The following is a 24,590-nucleotide window of genomic DNA, read 5'->3' as shown; positions in this document are numbered from 1 at the left end:
TCTCCACTATGCACTTCCCCCTTCATTCACTATGGTATGGTATATATATATATACCATATATATATCATGATGCCTTATACCTGGTCCCTTTGGCACCCCATGATCACACAGGCTGGTGTGCTTCTTCCATGTGGGCTCAGAGTAATATTCTAGTTGACTCTCCTTAATGGTTGATCTCTAGTAGAAATTCTTCCAGCAGCCTTTCAGCAGCAGTGTTCAAAGATGGCTATACGTCAGGCTGCTTCAATGAAGTTAAAACACTAATTGCTTTACTACTTAAGACCCTAATACACTTAGTATACTTATTTATTTTATATGATTTCCTTGAGAGATAGGAATGGTTATGGAGAGAAATAAAGAATATAATGATATAAAAACCACCCATCACATAATATGTTTTTGGATATATTGGTTCAATGTTTTTAAATGCAATTAAATAAGTACTTTTTAATTTTTTTTCTTAAGTACTTTAAAGGAAAATTTAAACATATTCTGTTTCACAACTTGCTTTTTTCCACATCCATGTTGAATGTTTATTATATGAATATAAATGGATTTTACTCATTTCAACTTCATATTGTTGGATTATGACTGTTTTAAAATTATTTTTACTTCTGCTACAGTCTTATTTTAGCTTTTTGCATCTTTGCAAGTCAGATCATTTTCCTAAGTCAGTAAGAGAACATCTATTGCTTTCGCCTGCCCAATGTTCCTCCTTCTGTTAACAGCACCCAATATTCCTTTGGGGAATCACTTTCCCAAATCGGAGCACACGTGTCTTGAGTGGGAATGAAATCACCCTTAAGATCAACTGAGAGCATTGCATTCATATGAAGACAATGACTGGCCTATGGATGGGAATATTTCCGGTCTTGACCAATTTGATGCTCGGACTTTATGTGAACTTTTATTGAAATACAGGCAGTCTTCCCATGGATAGTTCTAAGCTATCCTGGAGCTGCTGGGCCCGTGTGGAGAAAAATTATTTGAAAATAAAGGCAACACGGAAGAAGACACAGGTGTGAGGCAGAAGGAGATTGTGGCCTCATTTTAACCCTGGATCCAGTCATGTCGGTAGAATAATGGTTTCTGGAACTTCTCTTGAAATCATCTTAAAATTTTAAGCCCAACATCATCAAAAAACTTAAATTGTACAACCAAGGGTGTTATCATGAAAGTGAAAAGATAACCCATAGCGCGAGATTAAAAAAATATTTGCAAATCATATATCCTATAAGGCTTTGTTTTCCAGAATATAGAAGGATCACACACACACACACACACACACACACACACACAGAAAGAAAAAGCCAAAGGGACACAAAAGATTAAATACTTAGGAATAAGCTTAACCAGCAAAACAAAAGACCTGAACAAAGAAAACTACAGACTATTATTCCAAGAAGCCAAAGAAAACCAGAACCGAACTCACGGCCATGGAGTTGGTATCAACTCAGAGCAAGCCCATAAGGACAGGGCAGCACTGCCTATGGGTTTCTAAGGCTGGTACAGACACGAAAGAGACCCACTAAGACTGGTACAGACACGAAAGAGACCCACGCCAATGGAAAGCTAGACCATGTCCATCTCTTGGAAATGCCAACACTATATCCCCCAAGCAATCTGTAAATACAACCCAATTCCAACCAAATCCACACTTCTTTCTTTAAAAAAGAGAAAAACTAATTACTAAGCTCATACGGAGAGGGAAGAGACCCAGGATAAGCACCGCGCTCCTTATGAAGGACAAAGGTGGAGGCCTCACCCTGTCCGACCTCAGAACTATTACACAGCCACGGCGTCAAAACAGCCTGGATCTGGTGCAGTGACCAATGCAACAGAATAGAAAACTCAGAAATAAATCCATTCACCCACAGGCAACCAATCTTCAACTAAGGGCTAAAAATCATTAAATAGGAAAGAAGCAGCCTCTTCAACAAAGGGTGCTGCAAACCTGGATCTCCATCTGCAAAAGAATGAAACAGAGCCCATAATTCACCCCATGCACCCAAACAAAATCAAGGTAGGTTAAAACTTAAATGTACACCCCAGAGCTACAAAAATCATCAACACGAACATAGGGACAAACCCAAGGGCCCTTTCACTCTCACTCTCACTGCCATCAAGTCAATGATGACCCATGAGAGGCACTAGAACTGCAGTTCTCAACCTGTGGGTCGCAACCCCTTTGGGGGGGGGGTCAAGCAATCCTTTCACAGGGGTCGCCCAACTCTTAACAGTAGCAGAATTACAGTTATGAAGTAGCAACGAAAATAATGTTATGGTTGGGGGGGGGGTCACCACAACATGAGGAACTGTATTAAAGGGTCACGGCATTAGGAAGGTTGATCCACTTCATGAGCGGAAATAGTAGACCTGCCTGTGTGGGTTTCCTCAACTGTAATTGTGTGTGGGAGAAGAAAGTTTCCTTTTCCTCCCAAGGAATGGCTGGTGGTTTAAAACTGTGGAGCTTGCAGTGTGCAGCCCAACACATTACCCCTCCACCACAAGGGCTCCTAGGGCATGCATTGACATAGTATCGAATATAATGAAGAAAGCACACACATGGAAAAGAAAATAGATCACTTACTAAAAATAAGAGGCTTACAGGTATCACAAGAGTAAAAAAAAAAAAAAAGAACTCATAGGCTGGAAAAGAAATCCGAAACAGTGCCATAATGGACAAAGGACTAAGCTCCAAAATTTATACAACACTGCAATATCGCAACAACAACCAAACCCCAAATGACACATATCTAAAGTGGGCAAAAAGCATGAACAGATAGTTGATCCATACAGACATTCCAACTACTAAGAAACACTTGACGAAATGCTCGTGATCACTAGCAGGAGATGTAAATCAAGTGAGCCATCTTCTTATTCTAACGATAGCTCAGTTCAAACGGAAGCAACAAATGCTGCTGAAGGTGCGGAGAGATCGGAACTTTCAAACACAGCTGACGGGTCTGAAAACATGTACAACCATTGTGGAAAGCAATCTGGTGCTACCTACAATAACTGGGAATGGCAACCCTGAACAATCCAGCAATACTTCTGTATTAAAGTACACACTCTTCTGCTGTATTAAAGTACACATTAAAGCCAATCAGTAGAAGAACGGATAAAGAAAGTTTGGTATGTGCATACAATGAAATACTATGCATCACTGAAAAGGCATCAATGAATCCACGAAGTATCCCACAAGCTGGGCAAATGTGGAGAACACTGTACTGAGTGAATTTAGTCAATCACAAAAAAAGACAAATAGTGTATGAGATCACTGATAGATAAAAGCAACATTAAGAAAGTTTTTCACAACTATAGTATGGCCCATACCTTGAGAAAGATGAGGATCTGGATCTACGGATGTGGAGAGGCGGTATGGAGAGTCATTGCTTGGAAGGGGAAACTGCTGCAATAAAATCAACTGGTAGCTGCTTCTCAGGGGTTATTTTCCCCCTCTTCTTTGTCTTATTCACTAGGACCTGGCTGGCTTTCTCTAAAACAAACCAACAAACCCCAATCTATCTAATTCTGGTCTGCTGTTGTCATTTCCTTAACTGTTTCCTAAAAGGGTTACTAAATTATCATCAACAATATCAATAGCATGGTTAACCAGTTCCTTCTCATGATGAGTCTTCTCAAAGAACTCTTTCTTGGGACCCATGTTTTTTACCTAAAAAGAGTTTTTTTTTAAAGCCACAAAACTAAGAAAATCATAGCAAAACACTTGGAACACAGCCGCAAAGGGTTTAAACAGCATGTATTAACAACGCTAATTAACGCCAAGTGACCAAAAACCTAACTGCTTTTGTTTACAAAAATCACGTGTGTCGGGTCGGAGTCAGCTCTTTTGTTGGAGCTCCGATGCGAAATTTTCTCAGTAGTTTGCATTGAAATCTGATTATGTTGAGTCCTGATGGCGTTGAGTACTGGGGTTCTACTGTGACCCATTTATCACTCTCATATTTGTACATCATAAAGACCACGTTTCCACGGAAGGCCTTCCCACAGCTGGGGTCTGTTTCTGACTGTGGGAGAGGAACAAATGGTCCCTGCCATGGGGCACTGTCCTTTGGTCACCCTAATTTCGTGGACAGTCCTACATTGGTATTCAGTTAATTTTGGTGGAGATGTATGACCATGAGAAGAGGGTGTATCTGTGTCTAAGAAGGTGATTTCACTTATGTTGGTGGATAGAAGGAAGGATGTGGGGTGAAGAAAGGGGACGGATTGCCCTTGAGGAAAATGCTTAACAGTGCTATATGGATCCCCAAGGGGAGACTCTGACCAGCATTATATTGCAAATTATGTATTTAGACCAATTTTAATTTTAGCCCTTGGGCACCCAGGCTACCTGACTTTTAGATTTTGTCCTTTTGGGGTGTACAGCATTCTCCATAGGCCACATCAGAAAGATCTGATTTGGAAAACCCACTACGTGAACCAGGCTTAACCTTAAACATACCTGTTGCAGATTAAAGGAACTAGCCCACCCCTTTGGACTTAAAACTGAGACATCCTAGTGTGAGAAGAAGACTGCTGTCCCCAGGTTGTGTACTTGGAAGTCATTGGATTTTGATTCAGTGACTTGGACTCAATTGAGGTTGCCCAATACTAGTTAACTTAAGACCACCATATATTTGCCCCATTCATATGTTCTTAGCTTTGTGTGGTATGTCTTCATTCTGCAGAGTTCTTTCTGCCTTAGTGAATGGGTGTTATTGAAATCTGTGTTTTTAAAAAAATATGTATAAGTGAACATTCATATATTTCTGTCTAAAACACTTTCCTACGTATGAATATTTCCATTATTTCAATAATATTGTAAATTTTTATGGTGTAATCGTTATGCTTAGGGCTGATAACCACAAGGTCAGCAGTTTGAAATCACCAGTCACTCTGTGGAGAAAGATGAAGCTTTCTTCTGTACAGATTTACAGTCTCAGAAACCCACAGAGACAGTTCTACCCTGTCCTATAGGGTTGCTATGAGTTAGAAGTAGCTCAAAGGCAGTAGTACGTTTGGGGTTTTGGTTTTGGCTAGATTAATACTATTATTAGAATTACCAAAATTCTCATGGAAGTTACTTAAAATATCTCTCAAAGGCTGATATTGCTGCCATAAGATGGACCAGGGATTTATACCAGCCTTACATATATGAATGGATTCTGAGCTTGTACTTAATCATAAATTCTAATCTAAAAATAATTAGTTGTCAGGATGTAGCCCCACTCAATATTTGCCCTCATGAAGTGATCACTGAAGATATGGGTGCTATAGCAAAGTTTGGTGAATAAATCAGATGGTGCCTGGCTATCAGAAAGGTAGCCAGGGCATCTTAAAAGCTTCTCTTAAAATAAGCAGTCATCAAAGTGAGGAGTCAGGTTAAGCCTGCATGGAAGACACACACCTGTGTGTGTGATCCAAGGATGATAAATAATAAAATCCACGTTCTGAAGAGGAGAGGATACTAGAACTTAAATTCTGAGAACCTGGTATGCAGAAGCCCAAAACCCATCTGCAGAGTCCCTATGTGAATCACCTCTGCACGTCGACCTGGGACATGCGTAATCTTCCCTTCACACAAAGTCTAATGGAAAGGATGTCCAGTCACCTGATAGGCCTGGGAAGGGCAGTGTCCTTTAAGGACTTGTCTGGGTGTGTCCTTGATAGAGACCACCTTACAGAAATAGCACAGACATGAATCATGGCCTCACTGCCTTGGGGAGACCCCTATACCAATCTTTCAAGTTCTTCTATTTACCACAATGAACGTTTCCCAACTATGGATCCATTCCTAGGCTGGTAACTCCACCTGCAAGCATGAAGTTTCAATTTGCTGCATACCATGCATGTGTGACCTCCACGTCCTTTCTAAAGACACCATTATGACCCCCATGCCAATGGTAGCCCCCATCTGGATAATATATTGTTGGTCTTCTCCTTGTCCTGTTTAAGATTATTGTAAGATAAATGTTATCTTACAAAGAAAAAATATATGTAGCTAAATACACGGAAGTAGATATTATATTATTCCAGCGATGTAACACTCAAAATAATAAATCAATGGATATAAAAGAAATCAATAAGGGGCAAAGGACTTGATCAGACTTTTCTCTAAAGAGGAGATGTGCACAGCCATCAGCACTTGAGAAGATACTCCACATCCGGACTTATTAGAGAAATGCAAATCACAATCACACTGAGATGCCATTTCACCCCCACTGGGTAGCTTTTATTTTAAAAAATAAGAATAACCAACAAAAAGAACAATTGTTGGCTAGGATGTAGAGGACCCAGAACCCTTGTGCTTTTTTTTGACTGGATAGTGAAATGATAGGGAACAGTTTGGTGGTTCCTCAAATGTTAAACCTAGAATTACCACATCATGCAGTTCTCCCACTCCAGGGACTAGATCAAAAAGAATTGAAAGCAAGGAGTGAAACAGACACTTGCACACTGGTATTTGTCAGCAGCAGCATTGACGATAAATAACCAAAGGTGAAAAATGAATCAGGGGCGGGGTTGATCGGTGAACCCTATTTTGAATATTGTTTTGAACCCTCTCCCTCTGCACTTTTCTCCCTGCAGAGAGGTGAGACATTCCTTGGCTGCAGTGAGAGGGAAAGCAATCCAGGAGGCTAAGGGACCTAAGCCAATTCACGACTGTCATCCCACCTGGAGAATAAACTCTGTGGTCCTAATCCTGGGTCGTGAAGCTCAGAAAGAAGCCAGGCAGCAAGGGCCCCGGCCCTCTTTGCATGGACAGTGACCTACCTCTTCAGCAGGCGAGACAAGTGGTGTGCAGGACCTAAGAGAAGACTCCAAATTACAGGGGTAGGGCAAGCCTGCTTCTTCCCAATCCACACCCTGACCTTTGTTCTCATCCATTATCTACTGCACAAATCACCTCCCAAAGCCCTCCCCAGACTCCTAAGGAGCTAGTTGGAAGACTTCATCTGCCTGTAATTACTGCTGATTTGATTATGGATTTTATTATCATAACGCAAGCAGGCGTTCTGAGGCAAATGACGTAACCGCACGTAGGCAAACAGCAGGGGTGCCTGTTCAGTTGGACTTCAGCCAAATCCACTGACACTTGTGCTCCTAGCTTATTTCCCCCAGTGGTTTCTAGAACAAAAAGCTCAGTGGTGCCTCCTCCTGATCTGATTTCACCACGTCGCTCCTGGACACAGGTATTTGGGTGCCGTGTCCTCCTGAATAGCTGGATCGTTTCCTTTTGCCCAAAAGAAACTTAGAGTATTTTTTATCACAATCCCCTTCTTTCAAAGTTTTCTGGGTGTTACTGTATGGATTTCTGGGGTTTGATGTTTGGGACAAGTGTATCCAGTGGCAGCTGCTCTTCAGTTGACTGACTTGTGTGACCCACATGTGTCCGAGTAGAAATGTGCTCCAAGGGGTTTCAAGGGCTGACTTTTCAGAAGGAGATGGCCAGGCTTCTCTTCCAAGTTGCTTCTGGTAGACTCGATGTGCCTATCTTTCGATCCACAGCAGAGTGAGAAGAGTGTAAGTTTACACTCTTCTCCTAGACACGCACTGGAAGATCGCTTCCCTCACGGCTGTCTAGAGTCTAGCGGGGGAAGAAATGTTATATTTTGTTTACTGAATAACATAATGTGCTGGCTTGGGGCTCAGTTTTCATATTTTTCTATCATGTCCGAGAGGCCAGTGAAGGGAGGAAATGTAAAAACATGGGGTCGTCTATGAGTGGGAAATGAAAGTCACCGCATCCTGTCTGGGGTCTGCAAAGTAGGTTGGGGGCAGCAGTTCCAGCAGAAGAATTCACTCAAGGACCTGGATTCCGCTTGGGAATCACTCTAGGCTAGAGCTGACCCTCAGCTGTAGTGTAGAATTTCCAGCACTGGCCTTGGCAACGCAAGCCGCTACCAGGCCATGGTTACTGCAGCAGGTGAGGGCCAGCTGCCATCCCAGTGGCTTAGCTACCGCACACGTTGGTCCCCACTGAGGCTCCTTCCAGCTGTGCGGGTGTGAAGGTAGGTGACTGATGCATTACTGAACCCCCACTGATGCTGTTGTGGGCTGACTCACAACGACCCTGCACACAAAGGATGGAAAGGCCTCTGTGCGCCCGGAGACCAGACCTTTGTGCTGCAGAGGCCTTTCCTAGGCTGGTTATTGTAAGGCGGACCACCAAAGGCCTGCCTTGCTCTCCATTCCTAAGCAGGCTGCCTGCGATTTGTTCAGAGGGATCAACCTGTCGGAAGCAGGACCTCTCATCACTTTCTTTTAAGTCCGTTAAGCCTCACACTAGAACTTCATCAATCTAAAGCCACGGAAATATCCTTCCCGCCTGCCGATAACTTCTGAGAAACACATTTTTCACAGAGACAGCGCTAAGCCCAGCTTTCTGGGGTCAGACACTACTGGTGCTAATCGGAGTTTGTACTTAACGGTGGAACATCTCAACGGTGAAAACAGGTTTGCAGATGAAAGGCAGACACTGTGTCATCTACTCAAGAGACTCCTTCATATTAAATCAGGGTTGCAGGCTATTCAAAGGGGTTGCATTGTCTGTGTGCATGGACAAGTGTACAGAAAAAGCTCTTTCTTCGCCCACTATACCCCCTGCCCCACTTCTATGAGTCTGAGCGTCCAGACTTCATTAACAGAGAGGCAGAGCCCCGAAGAGAACTTGGGAAGGAGCCAGGCTCGGTTTGTCTTCTTCTCCTTTGTCAGGTCTTCTGTTCGCCCCTGGCTACACTCTAGCAGAACCACTTACGGGTGATTAAAAGGAGGGGCCCTCCGCTGGGCGCTGGCCTCAGCCTGGGGCGGAGCCTGCCCGCACGGGGGGGGGGAGGGGGGGAGGGGGGGGGAGGCGAGTCCGCTGGTGATTGGGCACACCGCAGGGCTGGGCTTGCTTCGTGTCAGCAAGCGGCGCAGAAAGACTGGGCTGGGGGCGCCCAGTGCCGACCTGCCCAGCCCGACGCCGCCCGCAGAGGACGCAGGCGGTGTGCGCCCAGGCTCTGCACGGTACCCGCGGGGCAGCCCGGCGGTGCCCACGGACCGACGTGGGTGTGCACGGAGGGACCAGGGCGGCCCGTGGCACACGAGGGGACTTCAATCCTTAGCACCGGCAGGAACCAGGGCTCCGGTTTCGTGGACAGCGCCATGGACGGCACCGACAATGCAACCCAGTTCTTCGAGTCGTCCTCTCTGCAGCCGGACAACTACACCCTGCCGCCCAATGCCAGCAGCCTGAGCCCCGGCCTGGACTTTCCGTCTGAGACGGCCGCCAGTCCCGGCCCCAGCCCCGGCTCCAGTCCCAGCCCCAGCTTCAGTCTCGGACCAAGTCCAAGCATCAGCTTCAGCCCCGGCCCTACCCAGGCCCTGGAGCCGACGACCGACAGCTTCGCAGGCAGCACAGTGAGCCAGGGCCCGTCCTTGTCCCCCCGGTTCTGGGCCTCTCACGACACCCCTTTCTGGGACACGTCCCTGAACCACGGGCTGAATGTGTTCGTGGGTGCCGCCCTGTGCATCACCATGCTCGGCTTGGGCTGCACCGTGGACGTGAGCCGCTTCGGGGCACACGTCCGCCGGCCCGTGGGCGCTCTGCTGGCCGCGCTCTGCCAGTTCGGCTTCCTGCCGCTGCTGGCCTTTCTGCTGGCCCTGGCCTTCAGGTTGGACGAGGTGGCCGCTGTGGCAGTGCTCCTGTGTGGCTGCTGCCCGGGTGGCAACCTCTCCAATCTTATGTCCCTGCTGGTGGACGGTGACATGAACCTCAGGTACGGATCTCTCTGTTCCTCAGCCATCATTCTCATCTGAACCAGTTGCCCTCGCAGCCATGCGTTCAAGACGGGAGGGGTTGGGGGAAGACAGCATGGGTAGAGGTGGGTGGAATCAGGCATGGGAGACAAAAGAAGAGAGTGGAGGGAATGGCCAAGCTGAAGTCTAGATGTTTCCCCTTAACCTGTGGGCGCCCCTGTTCTGGGCTTACATTTCCAGCTTCTGATCCACCTCTTTCTCTAGATGGTGGTCTCTTGTTCACCTTCAGCTATAGCTGGAAGACAAAGGGATGGGGGCGGGGGTGGGTCCTGAAGCTAGAGCTTACAGGAAATGGAGCCGCATTTGCTCCATGAAAGAAATTCATCACAGAGCAAGTACAAAATTCATTCCAACAAGTAGCACTCGGCAGCTTCAGCCTCATCTAGCAGTGCAGGGTGCGCTGGAGAATATAGCAGAAGAAAGAAAATTGTTCCTTGTCCTCAGAATCTTCTAGGGTCCAATCAGCTCAATAGGCATTTTAAAGCCTGCGGCTGCAGTCACAGAAGTCAACTGTGTCTCCTCCCTCCTGTTGGCTGTTTTCGTTGCGTTTAGATTGCTCTAAACTAGCTTCTGATGAAGTCTGTCCTCCCCCATACTTCTCCTTTCCCCTCTACCCACTGGTCAAGAAAAAGGGCTGCCAGGTTCTTGGGTTCAAAGCCAATTGGGCTTCTGCTCCTTCCTCTTTCTGCAGCATCATCATGACCATCTCTTCCACACTGCTGGCCCTGCTTTTGATGCCTCTGTGTCTGTGGATCTACAGCCGCGCCTGGATCAACACGCCCCTGGTGCAATTACTCCCCCTGGGTGCAGTGACCCTGACTCTCTGCAGCACCCTCATCCCGATCGGCTTGGGCGTCTTCATCCGGTACAAATACAACCGCGTGGCTGACTATATTGTGAAGGTAAGGGCAGAGTTCCATTGATACATTCCGGCTCTCGGAGAGCCCCTCCCTCTCTGATTCAGGGCTACAACACTAAGCAGTTTGGGACGGAGTGAGGGAGGAGGGGGGAGGCGCTTGGCAGCATTTGCACGGATAAACTTTAAAATTACGTCTGTGCGGCAAATCTAGAGCTATCCTTTTGAATTTCTAAAATGGTAGCTTTAATTAAGATGCAGCTCGATGAAAATGAACGTAACAACCAGTATGTGGAGGAGGAAAAAGATCCCAGCAAAAGGGGATAGAGAGCAATGCTTCTAAATGGCATATTTCCCATTAGCAAACAGTACGTTGCTAAAAGTCAAAGCAGGTTAAATAAACTTATTTCAAGGGCAGCTATGCAGTATTTTAAAACTACATGACCATATTTTCAAAAGTAGAACCCTAATCCTGAGAATCCAGGGGATATGTTTGTTTAGAAATGTTTGATTCATTTTCTAAGAGTAAATCTGGATACTAATAAGACTAAGTAACGGACAAAGTCAGATCGCGACGCTCAGGTAGCATACACGCACGCTTGCCCGAGCACACGGAATAAAGTCGGTTCTCGGTGAAGCATGCAGGGTATAGTTCCATGACTGGATTTGTGTGCTTGTTTTTGTCCTTCTCCATTGTAGCATTTTAAATGATATCTGAAGCCGGTAAGTAAGAGGATGTGGGCTTATATTGTTTTTAGCAATATCTTCAATACAGCTTAGCTCTCAAAAGCTGACGTTTTCATGATAGCAGAGGTCTTTCAAATACTTGGAGAAATATTTCAAGTATTTGTAAGTTAAACTTTTTCAGGAACTCAGAAATAGTTATAAATAGGCGTAAATCATGAACACGTATTCTGAACTTAGGAAATCTGTCACATAAAGGGTATAATTAATTACTGTATAATCCATAAGCAAAGAGAAAAAGAGCTGCTCTAACAATTCAACTCTGCAGATTTAAGAAGCTATCATCTTCTTGTTTTGCTTACATTAATTTACTATCCAGAGTAATTTTATTATACAGAGAAGCTAACTTTTATTAATATGAAAAAGTAGAGGGATGTGTTCTGGCCACATAGCCAGTCTTCAATAAAAAATTCTGTTTTGTAATAAACACATATATTTAGAATATAATAAACACGTGTCTAATAAATGCATATTCATGCATAAGGTGGCTCAGTGGGTATGTACTTGGCTGCTAAGCAAAAGGTTGGCAGTTCAAAGCTACCAGCTGCTCCCTGAGAGAAAGCTATAGCAACCTGTTTCTGTAAAGATTTTCAAAACACCACTGAGTTGATTCTGACTCATAATGGCCCTAAAGAGGGCTTCCGATGCTGAGACTCTATGGGGTGCAGGCAGCCCTATCCTCCCCACTTGAGGAAGCTTGTGGATTTAAACTGCTGGTTTCATAGTACTAAGTCCATTGCTTAAAGATTACAACCTTGGAAAACCTTTGGGTCGGTTCTACTCTGTCCTATTGGGTTGCTATGGGTCTGAGTTTACTTGATGCCAGTATTATGCCAATGAGTATGTTTATGCAATATATATATACATACACATATGTATAATATATCTTTAAATAATCAGTCTTGGTTTGTACTAAAGAACTGATTAATCATTAAGCTAATATTACTAATGTGATGTCATTTCTGATAAGATCTTAGGAATTCTAAGAGAAAGCCAATCAAATGAGCTACTTGCATGCTAAAAGTTGAATACATTAAAATGAAAGTCAGTAAATTTGGCTGAGTTTTAGTTTAAGGTGAACTTATCCTTAGGCCTATTCTTTAACCACGATACTACTATATTACTAATATATGGTATCAGGGCTGACCCAAATGATTTTTAAATGCAGACAATCTCCAGTTTGCCAACATCAGACTTAAGAGACAACTGGTACTTGCCCTTTCAGAGTATGTACATTTGCCCTTGAGACAAATGAACCAAGTCCTCTAAGCAACAACCACAAAAAAAGCACTGCTATCGAGGTGATTCTGATTTATAGCAACTTATAGAACAGAGTATATCTGCCCCTGTGGGTTTCAGAGAATGAGACTAGAAAGCCTCATCTTTCTCCTGAGGAGCAGCTGATAGTGCTGAACTGCGGCCTGGCAGTTAGCCAACTTGAATCTACTATGCCACCAAGGTTCCTGAATCACCCCTTACGCACAACAAATCCATCTCGACTACCTTCACTTGTTATATGTCCAGGTTTTAAGTCATTGAAGAGACTGGAAACATTTTTTTCTTGCCCTAAAAAAGCAGGAACCAAGCACAGCCATGCTGTTGATCTCAAGTCTTTGTTTGAAACTGGGTTGTGCACCCAAGAGAATTTAAGTCCATTTGAATTGTACTTTTTCCTCCTCTTAAAACCACCCAGACTCATGTTTAGGTCTGATGGGTGAGGAATCTGGCTGTGACTCCTCTCTGTTTTTCTGCCCTTCATGACCATCTAGGACTGAGCAGAACTAACCAATGGGCTTCTGAGATTGTAAATCTTTATGAGAGTAGACAAATTTTTCTTCCACATAGTGAGTAGCTGGTGGATTTGTTCGAAATGCTGGCCTTGCAGTTAGCAGCTCAATGCAACACCCATGACATCACTGCAGGAGAAGTGCCCTTGTGGATTTCAGAGGTTGTACGTCTTTATGAGAGGAGAAAATCAAAATTGCATTGGTCTCCTCTGGAGAGGCTGGGGTTTTGAACTACTGGCCTGGCAGCTAGCAACCCAACGCATAACCCACTATGCACCAGGGTTCCTCCTCCTCCACTGTAGTAAGACCAAATAAGAAGGGAACGCACCTGTTCCAGTTTACCTACAAATTGAACTTAAAGTCATACTTAGGAAAAGATCACTTTCATAACCCAGGTGGCTGCCTATAGTTCAAAGGACACTGTGTAGCCAAATTAAGAAAGAGTTTGTTTTCAATGTATATACATTTTGAAACGTAATATAGGAAGGCATCTTAATTAGAATAGCTTGGTTCCTGCCAATTGCACATTTGTGGTATAAGTAACCTCTAATCCCAAATCAAACTCACTGCCATCAAGCCCATTCTGACTCCGAGCCAGCCTGTGGACAGGGTAGACCTAAGTGTTCCTGTGGGTTTGGGAGACTGTCAATCTTTATGGATGGCGAAAGCCTCTTCTTTCTCCCACAGAGTGGCTAGCATGTTTGAACTATCGACCTGGTGATTAACAGCCCCACACGAAGTCCACTACACTGTCAGGTCTCTTATCACCTACAGTAGAAATACCACCTCAAACATTGAAAGGGCAAACATCTCCATTTTGTATGAGAGACCTCTGGAGTCTCTTCTCATTTCCCGCGGAACCATCTGATTTTTGATGACTTGTCTGTCCCTTTTCTGTTGCTAGGTTTCCCTGTGGTCTCTACTAGTGACTCTGGTGGTCCTTTTCATAATGACCGGCACTATGTTAGGACCTGAACTGCTGGCAAGTATCCCTGCAGCTGTTTATGTGGTCGCCATTTTTATGCCCTTAGCCGGCTACGCCTCAGGCTACGGCTTAGCCACCCTCTTCCACCTGCCACCCAACTGCAAGAGGACTGTGTGTCTGGAAACGGGCAGTCAGAACGTGCAGCTCTGCACCGCCATTCTAAAACTGGCCTTTCCTCCACAGTTCATCGGAAGCATGTACATGTTCCCCTTGCTTTATGCTCTTTTCCAGTCGGCCGAAGCAGGGATTTTGGTTTTAATATATAAAATGTATGGGAGTGAAATATTGCACAAGCGAGATCCTTTAGATGAAGATGAAGATACAGACATTTCTTACAAGAAACTGAAAGAAGAGGAAATGGCAGACACGTCCTATGGCACAGTGAACACAGATAATTTAATCATGATGGAGACCACTCAGACTTCTCTCTGAGTGTGGAAGTGCACCCCGGCATCTATCTGGCCCATACATTACTTCATACGTCTGGGCTCTGGTACTGTATAAGGTTTACATCAAGGGTAAAAGGGGTGTTATTTTCCATGTAACGATGACCTTCCCCGCTGTATTAACCAAGCGTTTTCACGAATTACAAATCAGTGTTGTACAATCCCCTGCAGCTGGGACCACTACAGTGACGTCTGAGCTGGTTACCTGTGTGTTTTAATCTTCGCCGTTTCAGTTTGACATGTGTGCACAGGGTATCTGAAATGTAGAATTTTGGTGCATTATCTGAGTAAAAACCGCTTATATTTGTAAAGTATATCAGAGTCTAATGAAGTTGTATAAAAAGTGTATTCTGCTCAATTTATAATAGCTGACAATGCCAAATTTGACCTGTAATCTGAGAAATCCCCAAACAGGTCAATTAAACAATGAAACAGAGTGTAGTATCTTCATGTCAAACCTATATCAAGTCAAAGAAACCTATTAACGCCTTCATTTACTTGATGGAACGAACCGCCAAATGCAGAGAAAGCATTTTCTTTCCAAGTAGGGCCGAGGTGGCTTTTCAGCATGTAGGTTACTCCTCAGCCCCGCAGCCCCCACACCAGCTTATCTGTTGGTGGGACAGCCTGACTAGGAACATTTCTAGCGCTAGTATCCCTGGAGAAGACCTCTAGTGATCTCTGGGCCGCACTTCCTGGTGGCCATCTGGATGGGCTGGGGGTGGGGAAACGTGCCCCAGGGGAGAACACAGCCTGGTTCTCCGTGAAGCTACCAAGGGGAAAGGGGGTAGGTGGTGCCCCAGGGCCACTACAACCTAAAACCATAGCTAACAGACCCCCCCCCCCAAGCAACCCCCCTCGTCTTCAGGTTCCTCCTCACTCACCCAGAATCCTCTCCTCCCTGGCGGGCGGCACGGACACCTGGGACCCGCAGGTGTTGGGCTCACCTGGCACAGCTGATGGCGGTGATTGGGCTCTTTACGAGGTCGTTGATAAATCAGACCTTCAGGGACAGCGAGTCCCCGTGCCGGGTCCTCTGCTGGTTTCTGCGCTGCCCTCGCGGAGTGTGGTGCTCCTGCACAGGAGCGTGCCGCGCGACGGCCGAGTCCGTGGAGACGCGGGGACACCGACCGGCGGCGCGGGGTGGTCTGGCGCGGGCCGGGGAGGCTGTCTCCGGCCCAGGGCGCTTGGGCACTGGCGGCAGCAGCGGCACCCATGGCTGCCCCGGGGGACGAACTGCTGGACGGTTACATGTATCCGGCGTACACCCCCTACTCCTACTCGTACCCCTACCCGCCCGCCCCCAAGGGCAAGGTCGCGGCCGGGGCGGGCGGCTGGCGGCACCGGAGCCGGGGCTACGTGGCCCCGTCGGCGGCGGCGCGGGCGGCCTCGTCCTTCCCCGGCTACGGGCAGATGACGGCCGCCGAGTACTTCGACAGCTACCAGCGGGCGCAGCTCATGGCCCTGCTGTCCCAGGTGAGCCCTGGCCTCGCCCCGCGGCCCCGCCGGACCAGCAACCGCGACGTGGCCGTGCAGGTGAACCCGCGCCGCGACGCCTCGGTGCAGTGCTCGCTGGGCCGGCGCACGCTGCTGCGCCGGCCCCGCGACCCGGGCCCCTCGGCCGGCCCCGGCCCCGGCCCGGAGGGCGCTGGCGGCGGCCGCCCGGGGTCGCCGCAGCCGGCCCGCCGGGGCGCGGAGCAGAGCAGCCCGGCGAGCGGCGCCCCGCGGCCCGTGCGCTTCTCGCGCACGGTGGCCGTGTACTCCCCGGTGGTCTCGCGCCGCCTCGCCACCTTCCTGGAGGGGCCGGAGGAGGCCGCCGGCGAAGCCAAGACCGGCGCGCTGGAGGGAAAGCCAGCGCCGTCCCCGACGCTGGCGGCCGTCGAGCCGGCGGCCGGGGAGGCGGCCGGGAAGGAGCTGCCGTGGCCGCGGGCGGAGGACGACGACCAGGCTCAGGCCGCGGTGCGCGCGAGCTGGGAGCAGCCCGCCGTCGGCGCGGGGCCGCCGGCGCGGGAGGCGGCGGGAGGCGACGCGGCCCCGAGCATCCCGGAGCAGCCCAAGCCGGCAGGCAAAGCCCCGGAGGGCGACGACCGGAGCCTGGCGGGGGAGAGGTCGTCGCCAGGAAGTCCGGTGCCGCGCAGGGAGCGCCTGCGTTTCCAGGTGAGCCCCGAGGGCGTGGACCGGGCCGAGTCGCCTGGTCCCAGCCGCTCGCCGCGCCTTGTGGCTGCTCGGCACAGCCGGGGACGCCGAGTTCCCACAGGTGCGGTCAGTGTGCGCTTCTGCAGCCGCCCTTCGCCGCAGGTGTGGTCCTTCAACTCGAGTTGAACCGAGTTTAGTTTACCACTGGGCAGGTGTATGCCTTTTTAACGTGTTTGTTCTGGGCATATATGGAATATAACCTGAGGCAAACGATCCCCTCTTGAGCTTGCATTTGTGTGAACTAGGGTGGGGGGTCGCTTGGAACACGAGGTGCTGGCCGGACTCTTAGCCAACTCCCGCTTCCATCCATACGGTTAACAGTGGGCTAGGGGCCTGGCCTACCCTCCCTCCCATGCCGCTGTCTTCCAAGCTGATAACCTACTGCCTGCTTCAGGTCCCCCAGGGCCCTCCTTGGGAATGTCCCTTGCATTCGAAGTCACTCCCGCAGGGACCCAGTGCTGCAGGGCACACTGAATGTTCAACATTGCTGTGAGCAGCCAGAGCGGGTTCACACTAGCTGAGTCCCGAAGGGCTGGGGGTGCACAGACAACACCTATAACCCAAGCACAGTGGGAAGGCAGGCATGGGCAGGCAGTAAGGCGTGCGTGCGTTAGTAAGGAGAGGAAAGTGTGTGTGTGTCTGGCCTGAGCCCCCAGCCTTCCTAGACTTCCCTTTGCTCGCTTGTGACACTGAGTTTCTCATGTTGTAAAGACCCATCTCGGGACCAGCTTGGTTGTGACTTGTTTCTCCCTGGGGTGAAAGAAAGGAAACTAAAGGATAAAGCAACACCACCTTCCTCACTCCCACTTAGTCGATGCCATCTCACAACAACCCTACAGGAGAGGGTAGAACAGGGCACTCGATTGAAGTGGGAAGCCCTCTCTTTTGTTCCCATGGAGCTGCTGGTGGTTTCAAACTGCTGACCTTAAAGTTAAAATGCCAACTTATCACCACTGTGTCACCACTGTTCCTAATGCTACCTTAGTGCACATGAAATGTGACTTACAGGTTACCTAAGGAACCCTTATGGTGGTATGGGCTAGGTGCTGGGCTGCTGACCTCAAGTTTGGAGGCTAAGAACCCATTAACCGTTCTTCCTGAGAAAGGAGGCAGCTGGACAGCCTCAGAAATCCTATCTCCTCTAGGATTTCTCCAATAGGCTCACTATGAGTTGGACTTCCTGGTGGCAGTGGGCTTGGTCATTTGGTTCTGGCATGGGCTATCGCTACTACTGTTCCTAGCACTTCTTAGCTGGAAACTTAATTAGCAGGCTGGTGGTGTTAGATGCCCTCCAGGCTGCCCAATACATAGGTAAATAGGTCCTCCTTGCACCATCGGACACTCCCCTCCCCATGTATGATATGAAATGGACAGTTCTGATCCAAAGGGTTTTCAGTGGCTGAGTTTTTTGGAAGGTCAATCACCAGGCTTTTCTTCATATGTGGTTAGTTTGGAAGTGCTCCTGGTATCCGCTCGGTGACCCATCACACACGTGTGCATGCGCATGCTCCACTGGCAGATGAGTACAGACCGTGCTTGAGGTGCCTTGGTATGGAAGGAGGAGTCTCTTGCATGGAAAGTGGGACTGCTACCACTGGTCTGCCATGATCTCATTAGCAGAGAGGAGAATCTGACATCTTGGGCCCACACCTTAAAGTGTCTTCGGATGCAGTTGGTTCCTTTTCTTCAGATTAAACCACTTTCATGTGTATAAGCTCTATTACAGAGCAAAGCCCCCCCTGCCAATGTCCACCCTAGACGGGTTGGCTTTATCTCTGACCGGTGTGAGGGAGAACAGAAAGCAGTCCCTTGCCCTCTTGCCTTAGGAACCAGGTTAAATTGGTGTCTAGACGTCTCTAAGTCCATGCTTATTTTCTTGACCCTAAGCCAGCAGATTTAACCTGTGGGTCATGACCCCTTTGTGCAGGGGGTCCTCAAACTTTTTAAACAGGGTCAGTTCACTGTCCCTCAGACTATATAGTTTTAAAAAAACTATGAACAAATTCTTATGCACACTGCACATGTCTTATTTTGAAGTAAAAAGGGAAAAACACCCAGCGGGCTGCAGTTTGAGGACCCCTGCCTTTGGGGGTCGAACGACCCTTTCACAGTGGTTACTCGATTCATAACAGTAGCAAAATTATAGTGATGAAGTAGCAAGGAAAATAATTTTGTGGTTGGGGTCACCACCACATAAGGAACTGTATGTAATACAGGGGCACAGCGTTTGGAAGGTTGAGAACCACTGACCTAAGCCATGGACTCATTTAGTAACTATGGTAGAAGCTTTGCTACCTAAACTGGATCCGAATGTTGTCTTCTCCACGATCTGGGCTGACGTTGCTAATGATAAGTCCCAGGTTGTTCCCAGCTTCTGCAGTGTAGGACACAGCGGCTGCACGCGGGCTAACCTCTGGCATTCTGCTCAGTTCTTAGAGCAGAAGTATGGCTATTATCACTGCAAAGACTGCAACATCCGCTGGGAAAGCGCGTATGTGTGGTGCGTACAGGGTACGAACAAGGTAAGAGCCCTCGTCCGAGCTGGCTTTTCCCCACCTTTCCGAAGCCAGCGTGCCGAGAGGGCTGCTGCAGTGTCCTTCTCTTGCCCCACAGGTTTACTTCAAGCAGTTCTGCAGGAGTTGTCAGAAGTCGTACAATCCTTACCGAGTTGAGGACATCGCCTGTCAAGTAAAGATGTTTTCTTCTTGGGTTTGAGTTTTGTAGTGGGTAGAGTTTTCGTTTCATTTCCCTGAATATATTTTTTCCCCAGAGGCGAGGCTCCCAGATGCCTTTGTTTGTGACCACTTTGGTCGGAGCAGAGTAGACTGATATCCATTGGGGGTCCTGCTGGGGCAGTGGTTACGAGTTGGGCTGCGATCCGCATGGTTGGCAGTCCCAAACCACCAGCCACTCCGTGGAAGAAAGACCAGGCTTTCTACTCCTGTAAATAGTTAGCAATCTCCTTTGGGTTGTGGAGACCGCGAGTCAGCATTGACTTGAGGGCAGTGAATTTGGTTTCGTGGAGTGAAAGGGTGAGCGCGGGTATCTGTTAGTTTCTCCTTGCAAAGCTCCCTCAAGTCAACTTCACTTTGAGAAGTTGGCTTTACTTGCCACCTTGGTTCTAAGGTAAGAGGGAGCGATCTGGAAACACCTTTCTCTCTCTCTCACGACGTGGTGGGTGCTGTTAGGTGCTGAGTCCGTTACAGTCGAGACCTGCACATAGCAGAATGCAACGCTGCCAGGCCGTGCATCTTCCTCACGGGTGGTCCCCATGCTTGAGCCCCATTGTTGCAGACACTGTCAGTCCATCTCCTAGAGGGCCTTCCTCTCTTTCGCCGCCCTGCCACTTTACCAAGCGTGATGTCCTTCTCCAGGGATTGGTCTCCCCTGACAACATGTCCAAAGGACGTAGGATGAAGTCTTGCCATCCTTGCCTCTAAGGAGCGCTCTGGCCATACTTCTTCCAGGACAGATCGGTTTGGCCCTTTAGCAATCCACAGTATTTCCACTGTTCTTGGCCAGCACCACACTTCACAAGCATGATGAGGTGTTTAGCTTGACTGTCTTATTTGCGTGCTTGTCATGACAGATTCAAGCGTGAAGTGTTCAGCATGAAGAATTGAGCACAAGATTTGGTGTTTTGCCAGAGCGTTCCCCAAAGGAGACCAATTTCTTTACGAGTGTATCCACGCTGTTTTCCCAGCTTATCTTGAGGGGACTTGGCAAGGGGATAGCTGGTACTGTATTGCTCATTTCCCAATAATGAAGCACTGCATTAAGGAACCTCAATAATGTAGGAGGAGAGAAGTGCTTATGTTCACCACCTGGCTAGTAAAACCTGAAATCCCAGGGCTACACAGTGCTGCTGGCTCTCCCTTGCCTGAGTTGGCTACTGGAAACATTAGGACCTACGGCAAGTGGAGGGAAATGAAATGTGGCATGACAGGAAAGGAAGGTACCCTGAGGCTTCTGCCTGGCTGCCTCAACTTGGGGCCCTTGCCATAAAAGGGTCATGTCTGCCAGCCACTGATGACAAACCTGACCTTGGGCTTGCCTGCTAGTCACTAGTTTTCACATCTTGGTTTTCATGGTCAGAATCCTCTTCCCCCACTTAATTGTTCTCATCCGTCCAAAACGCAAACTCAGCACCATTGAGTTGATTCTGACTCAGTGACGTGACCCAACAGGACAGGGTTAGAACTGCCCCCTGTGTGTTTCTGAAACTGTAACTATGGGAGTAGAAAGCTTCATCGTTCTCCCAGAGAGACTAGGAGGTTTTGAACTGCTGACCTTGAAGCTAGCAGCCCAACATGTAACCACTGTTCAACCAGGGCTCCTACAGCCCTTTAGGGTTAGGAAAGTATCTCTTAGAAAACTGGAGCATTGAAGAGACTCCACAATTCAGAATGAAATTGATGCAGTGGGCTAACCAACCCATTGCCAACCAGTAAGTCAGACTCATGGTCACCCTGTGTGAGTTGGGTTTTCAAAGGCTGCGTTTTTGGAAGTACAGAGCTGAATCTTTCTTCCGAGATGTGGCTCGGTAGACTTAACCTGGGAAGCGATCTGTTGACTTCCTGGGGGAACCAGCAACAGCACCTCAAAGTCAATGCTGTCATTACCAGGTTGTGGGGACACTGCTGAATGAAACACAATTAATGCAGGGCCTTGCCTACTGTACATTAGATAAGTATTTCATTGGAGAAGGGAAAAAAACTTTGAAGTCCTTCAAAATCACTCCAGGGGTTTGTGTCTTCTCACTTTTGATTTCCCTGCCCCCCCCCACCCCCCAGAGTTGTAACCAGGCTAGATGCTCCTGCCCAGTGAGACTTCGCCATGTGGACCCCAAAAGGCCCCACCGACAAGATCTGTGTGGGAGATGCAAAGGCAAACGCCTCTCTTGTGACAGCACCTTCAGCTTCAAGTATATCATTTAAGGAGTGGAAACTGGCCCTGCTGACCTTGTGCTAATGAGCAGGCCAAGGGGAGAGCCTTTTGCCCCTGCCTGTTCGCCTTCCCATCTCCCCCTTCTCAGAAGACTTCATGAAAGGCAGTGTACTTTGACAAAGCCTTCCAATAAAGGTATTGCAACAGAATTTATACCTGGCAGAACATCTTTCTGTTTAAAATACGGCCTCGGTGCTCAGTGCGAGGCTGTCATGGGCACTGACTTTATACCTGTGTTGTCCACATGGGCTCCCAGCTCTCAGCTAAGGCGGTGTAGCTTTGAGACACAACTTGGAGGGGGACTCATAGGTGGGTTTACCACTTACTTAGGGATGGGACTTTTATATTGGATGAAAACTCGCTTTCTCACTATTCAAATTCACATCTTACCTCGGAAGTGGAAGCGGCTATGTGTGAAGCCTGGTGGGTGTGGGCTGGTTCAAAGGCTAGTGTAGGTGGGAGCTTGAGGGCAGATGGATGGTCTTTGTTTAGTAAATGAACTAATTAGGGCCAGGAGAGTAGTGCAAGGGGGCTTTGCATGTTTGTAACAACAAAAAGTCCAGGATCTTTTTATCAGCCCCTTCCCCACCAACTTTTAGAAGCCCCCCCATAATATAAATGGACTGTCATCATTGATGTGTGTTCCAATGAGGGCGGGGCTGCCGTGGGGCAGCTCCTTTACATTTAGCAAATGCACTTAAAAAGCAAGGCTCCCTCATTCCCCTCAACTGGTGCCCTTGAACCCCTTCCCACTCATCATGCCCCATGTGACAGCACTGCTCTTGTGGGATTTTGTAGGCCATTCAGCTGCAGAATAGTGACTGGGTGCAAATACTTTGACTGGTGGTGGATCCGCTTACCTCTTGTTCCATCCAGACTCCTTAAAAAGCCGCCACCTATAGAAACCGTTTTGAACCTGATAGTGGTAGCAATTGTACAACACTGCTCAATATGATTCAACTACAGAATATTCTATCTGTAAGATCTCCCAATAAAATCATTTAAAAACAAGACAAAACCCTAGAAACAGGGAAAGATGCAACCAGCCGGGCAAGTCTTGCGTGATGTCTACACAGGGCTGCGCATGTGCACAGCCTGCCCAGGGAGTCCAGAGAAAATGGCCCCTCTGACAAGACTTACTGGTTTAGTCACAGTAACCACAGGAGCAGAATAAGGAACAAACTGTCTCCAGTTCACTTACTGCCTTAGAAGGACATAGAAGCCTTAGCATTTTGGCTGCTTTGACCAACTGAAGGGTGAGAGGGCCACAGCAAAGTGCATCAAAGGGATGGGCCCTGCTACATTAAGATCTACCCAGGAGTTTAGGAGCCTTGTGCTATGGGTTAATAATGGGATTTCTAGTCCCTAGGTCAGTGGTTCAAACCCACTATGTTCAGTGGGGAAAAGATGAGGCTGTCTGATGTATATACAGCTTTGGAAAACCCAGAAAACGGCCATTATGAGTCAGAGAAGGCTCCTTGGCAGTGAGTTTGAAGTGTATAGAAAATCAACACAGGGTTGGCTACCTCTCCCCTGTAGAGCTTCCACTATCAGGGGGATGTGCCGAGTCCTTGGGAAGAGCTACTGGCTGTTTAGTGCCTGTAATAAATAGGGGCTCTGGGAGAACTCGTTAAAGAGCTGGCATCTGGGTGAGTTGAATTGAGCAGAGGAAGGTTATAGGGTAGAGTGACAGTCATTAAAATTGATGAGGCTTGCAGGGACAAACCTGGGAAGGGGTGTAGGGTAAAGAGAAGTGAATGGTAACCCATTAGATGTGTGTGTGAAGGGGTGCCCTGTCTACTTGTTCTCAATCCTAATACCAGTGACTCGGTTTGGGGCAGGTACTGGGTGAGGAAACCCATTTGCCTATCACCATTGATTCTGGCTCCTAAGGACCCTGTAGGATAGAACCACCTCCAGGCTATATATTATTCTGGAAGCAGATGGCCACATCTTTATCGGAATAGTGAGCTCAAACCACTGACTTTTTGGTTAGCTTCCAGTGCTGTCACCTTGTACCACCAGTCCCCTTTTCCCTGGCATGCAGTGGCAGGTAACATGCGACTTCCTGAGGACCGGCGGGGTTCATAACAAAAATGTACCTGCAACACGCCCTAAGACATCTGCACTCATGGGCTATGTACCCCCAAACCAAACCCAAGCCCAACTCACTGCTGACTCTTAGCAACCTTATAGGCGTTATTCAGGGTAGAACAACCTCGGGGGGGGGGGGCGTTTCTGAGATTGAATCTCTACAGCAGCAGAAAGCCTTTGCCCATGGAGCTGCTGGTGGCTTCCAACTGCAGCAGTTCGAAGCCCGCCATGTAACCTCTATGTCAACAGGTTTCACTGGCTATGGATGTGGGTAGTTAAACCAGCTTTTAAATTTTAGATCGTTTTACAGTTAATTTTCCTAACAGGGCAGCCAACCCTATATTAATGACCATTGAGGAAAGAGGATCACACTGCACTTTGCTCAGGTGAGTGGGCACTCAAATACGGAACCAAGTGCAGCAAAAGCCTCTCTCTGTCATGAGCCAGAGGGAAAGGGAGAGCAAGTGAGCAATGAAAGGCCACTGCCAAACAGTTCAGATACACAATTCAAAATTATGTAATGTGAATTGAAAAAAAATTTTTTTGAAAGCTAACAAAACACTCAAAGCCATCTCTGGGTATTAAGCTAACATATCAGAACACCATCAAATGTAACCAGTGGAATGTATTGATATATTCTTTCCTGTCGTTCCTGGGTAGTTCTTCACAGACCTGACCGAAGCAGCTTACTCAGGCTTTGGTAATTCTCCCGCGAGTGTGTGAACAT

The 24,590-nt window shown here is 47.8% G+C and overlaps 2 protein-coding genes across 2 annotated transcripts; both read left to right on the top strand.

Moving 5' to 3' along the window:
• Window positions 1-8,977: 8,977 nt before the first annotated feature.
• On the top strand, window positions 8,978-14,695 carry SLC10A4 (solute carrier family 10 member 4). The gene is made up of 3 exons (XM_075544974.1): window positions 8,978-9,768; window positions 10,500-10,710; window positions 14,100-14,695. The coding sequence occupies exons 1-3, from the start codon at window positions 9,155-9,157 to the stop codon at window positions 14,610-14,612; spliced, it is 1,338 nt and encodes a 445-aa protein (XP_075401089.1). The 5' UTR covers window positions 8,978-9,154; the 3' UTR covers window positions 14,613-14,695.
• Window positions 14,696-15,841: 1,146 nt separating this feature from the next.
• On the top strand, window positions 15,842-21,759 carry ZAR1 (zygote arrest 1). The gene is made up of 4 exons (XM_075544973.1): window positions 15,842-16,783; window positions 19,252-19,344; window positions 19,436-19,510; window positions 21,616-21,759. Exons 1-4 carry the CDS (start codon window positions 15,842-15,844, stop codon window positions 21,757-21,759), a joined length of 1,254 nt encoding a protein of 417 aa, XP_075401088.1.
• Window positions 21,760-24,590: the final 2,831 nt, after the last annotated feature.

Source organism: Tenrec ecaudatus, chromosome 3 (assembly GCF_050624435.1).
Source record: "Tenrec ecaudatus isolate mTenEca1 chromosome 3, mTenEca1.hap1, whole genome shotgun sequence".
NCBI lineage: Eukaryota > Metazoa > Chordata > Mammalia > Afrosoricida > Tenrecidae > Tenrec > Tenrec ecaudatus.
This window is presented reverse-complemented; position numbering and strand designations above follow the sequence as displayed.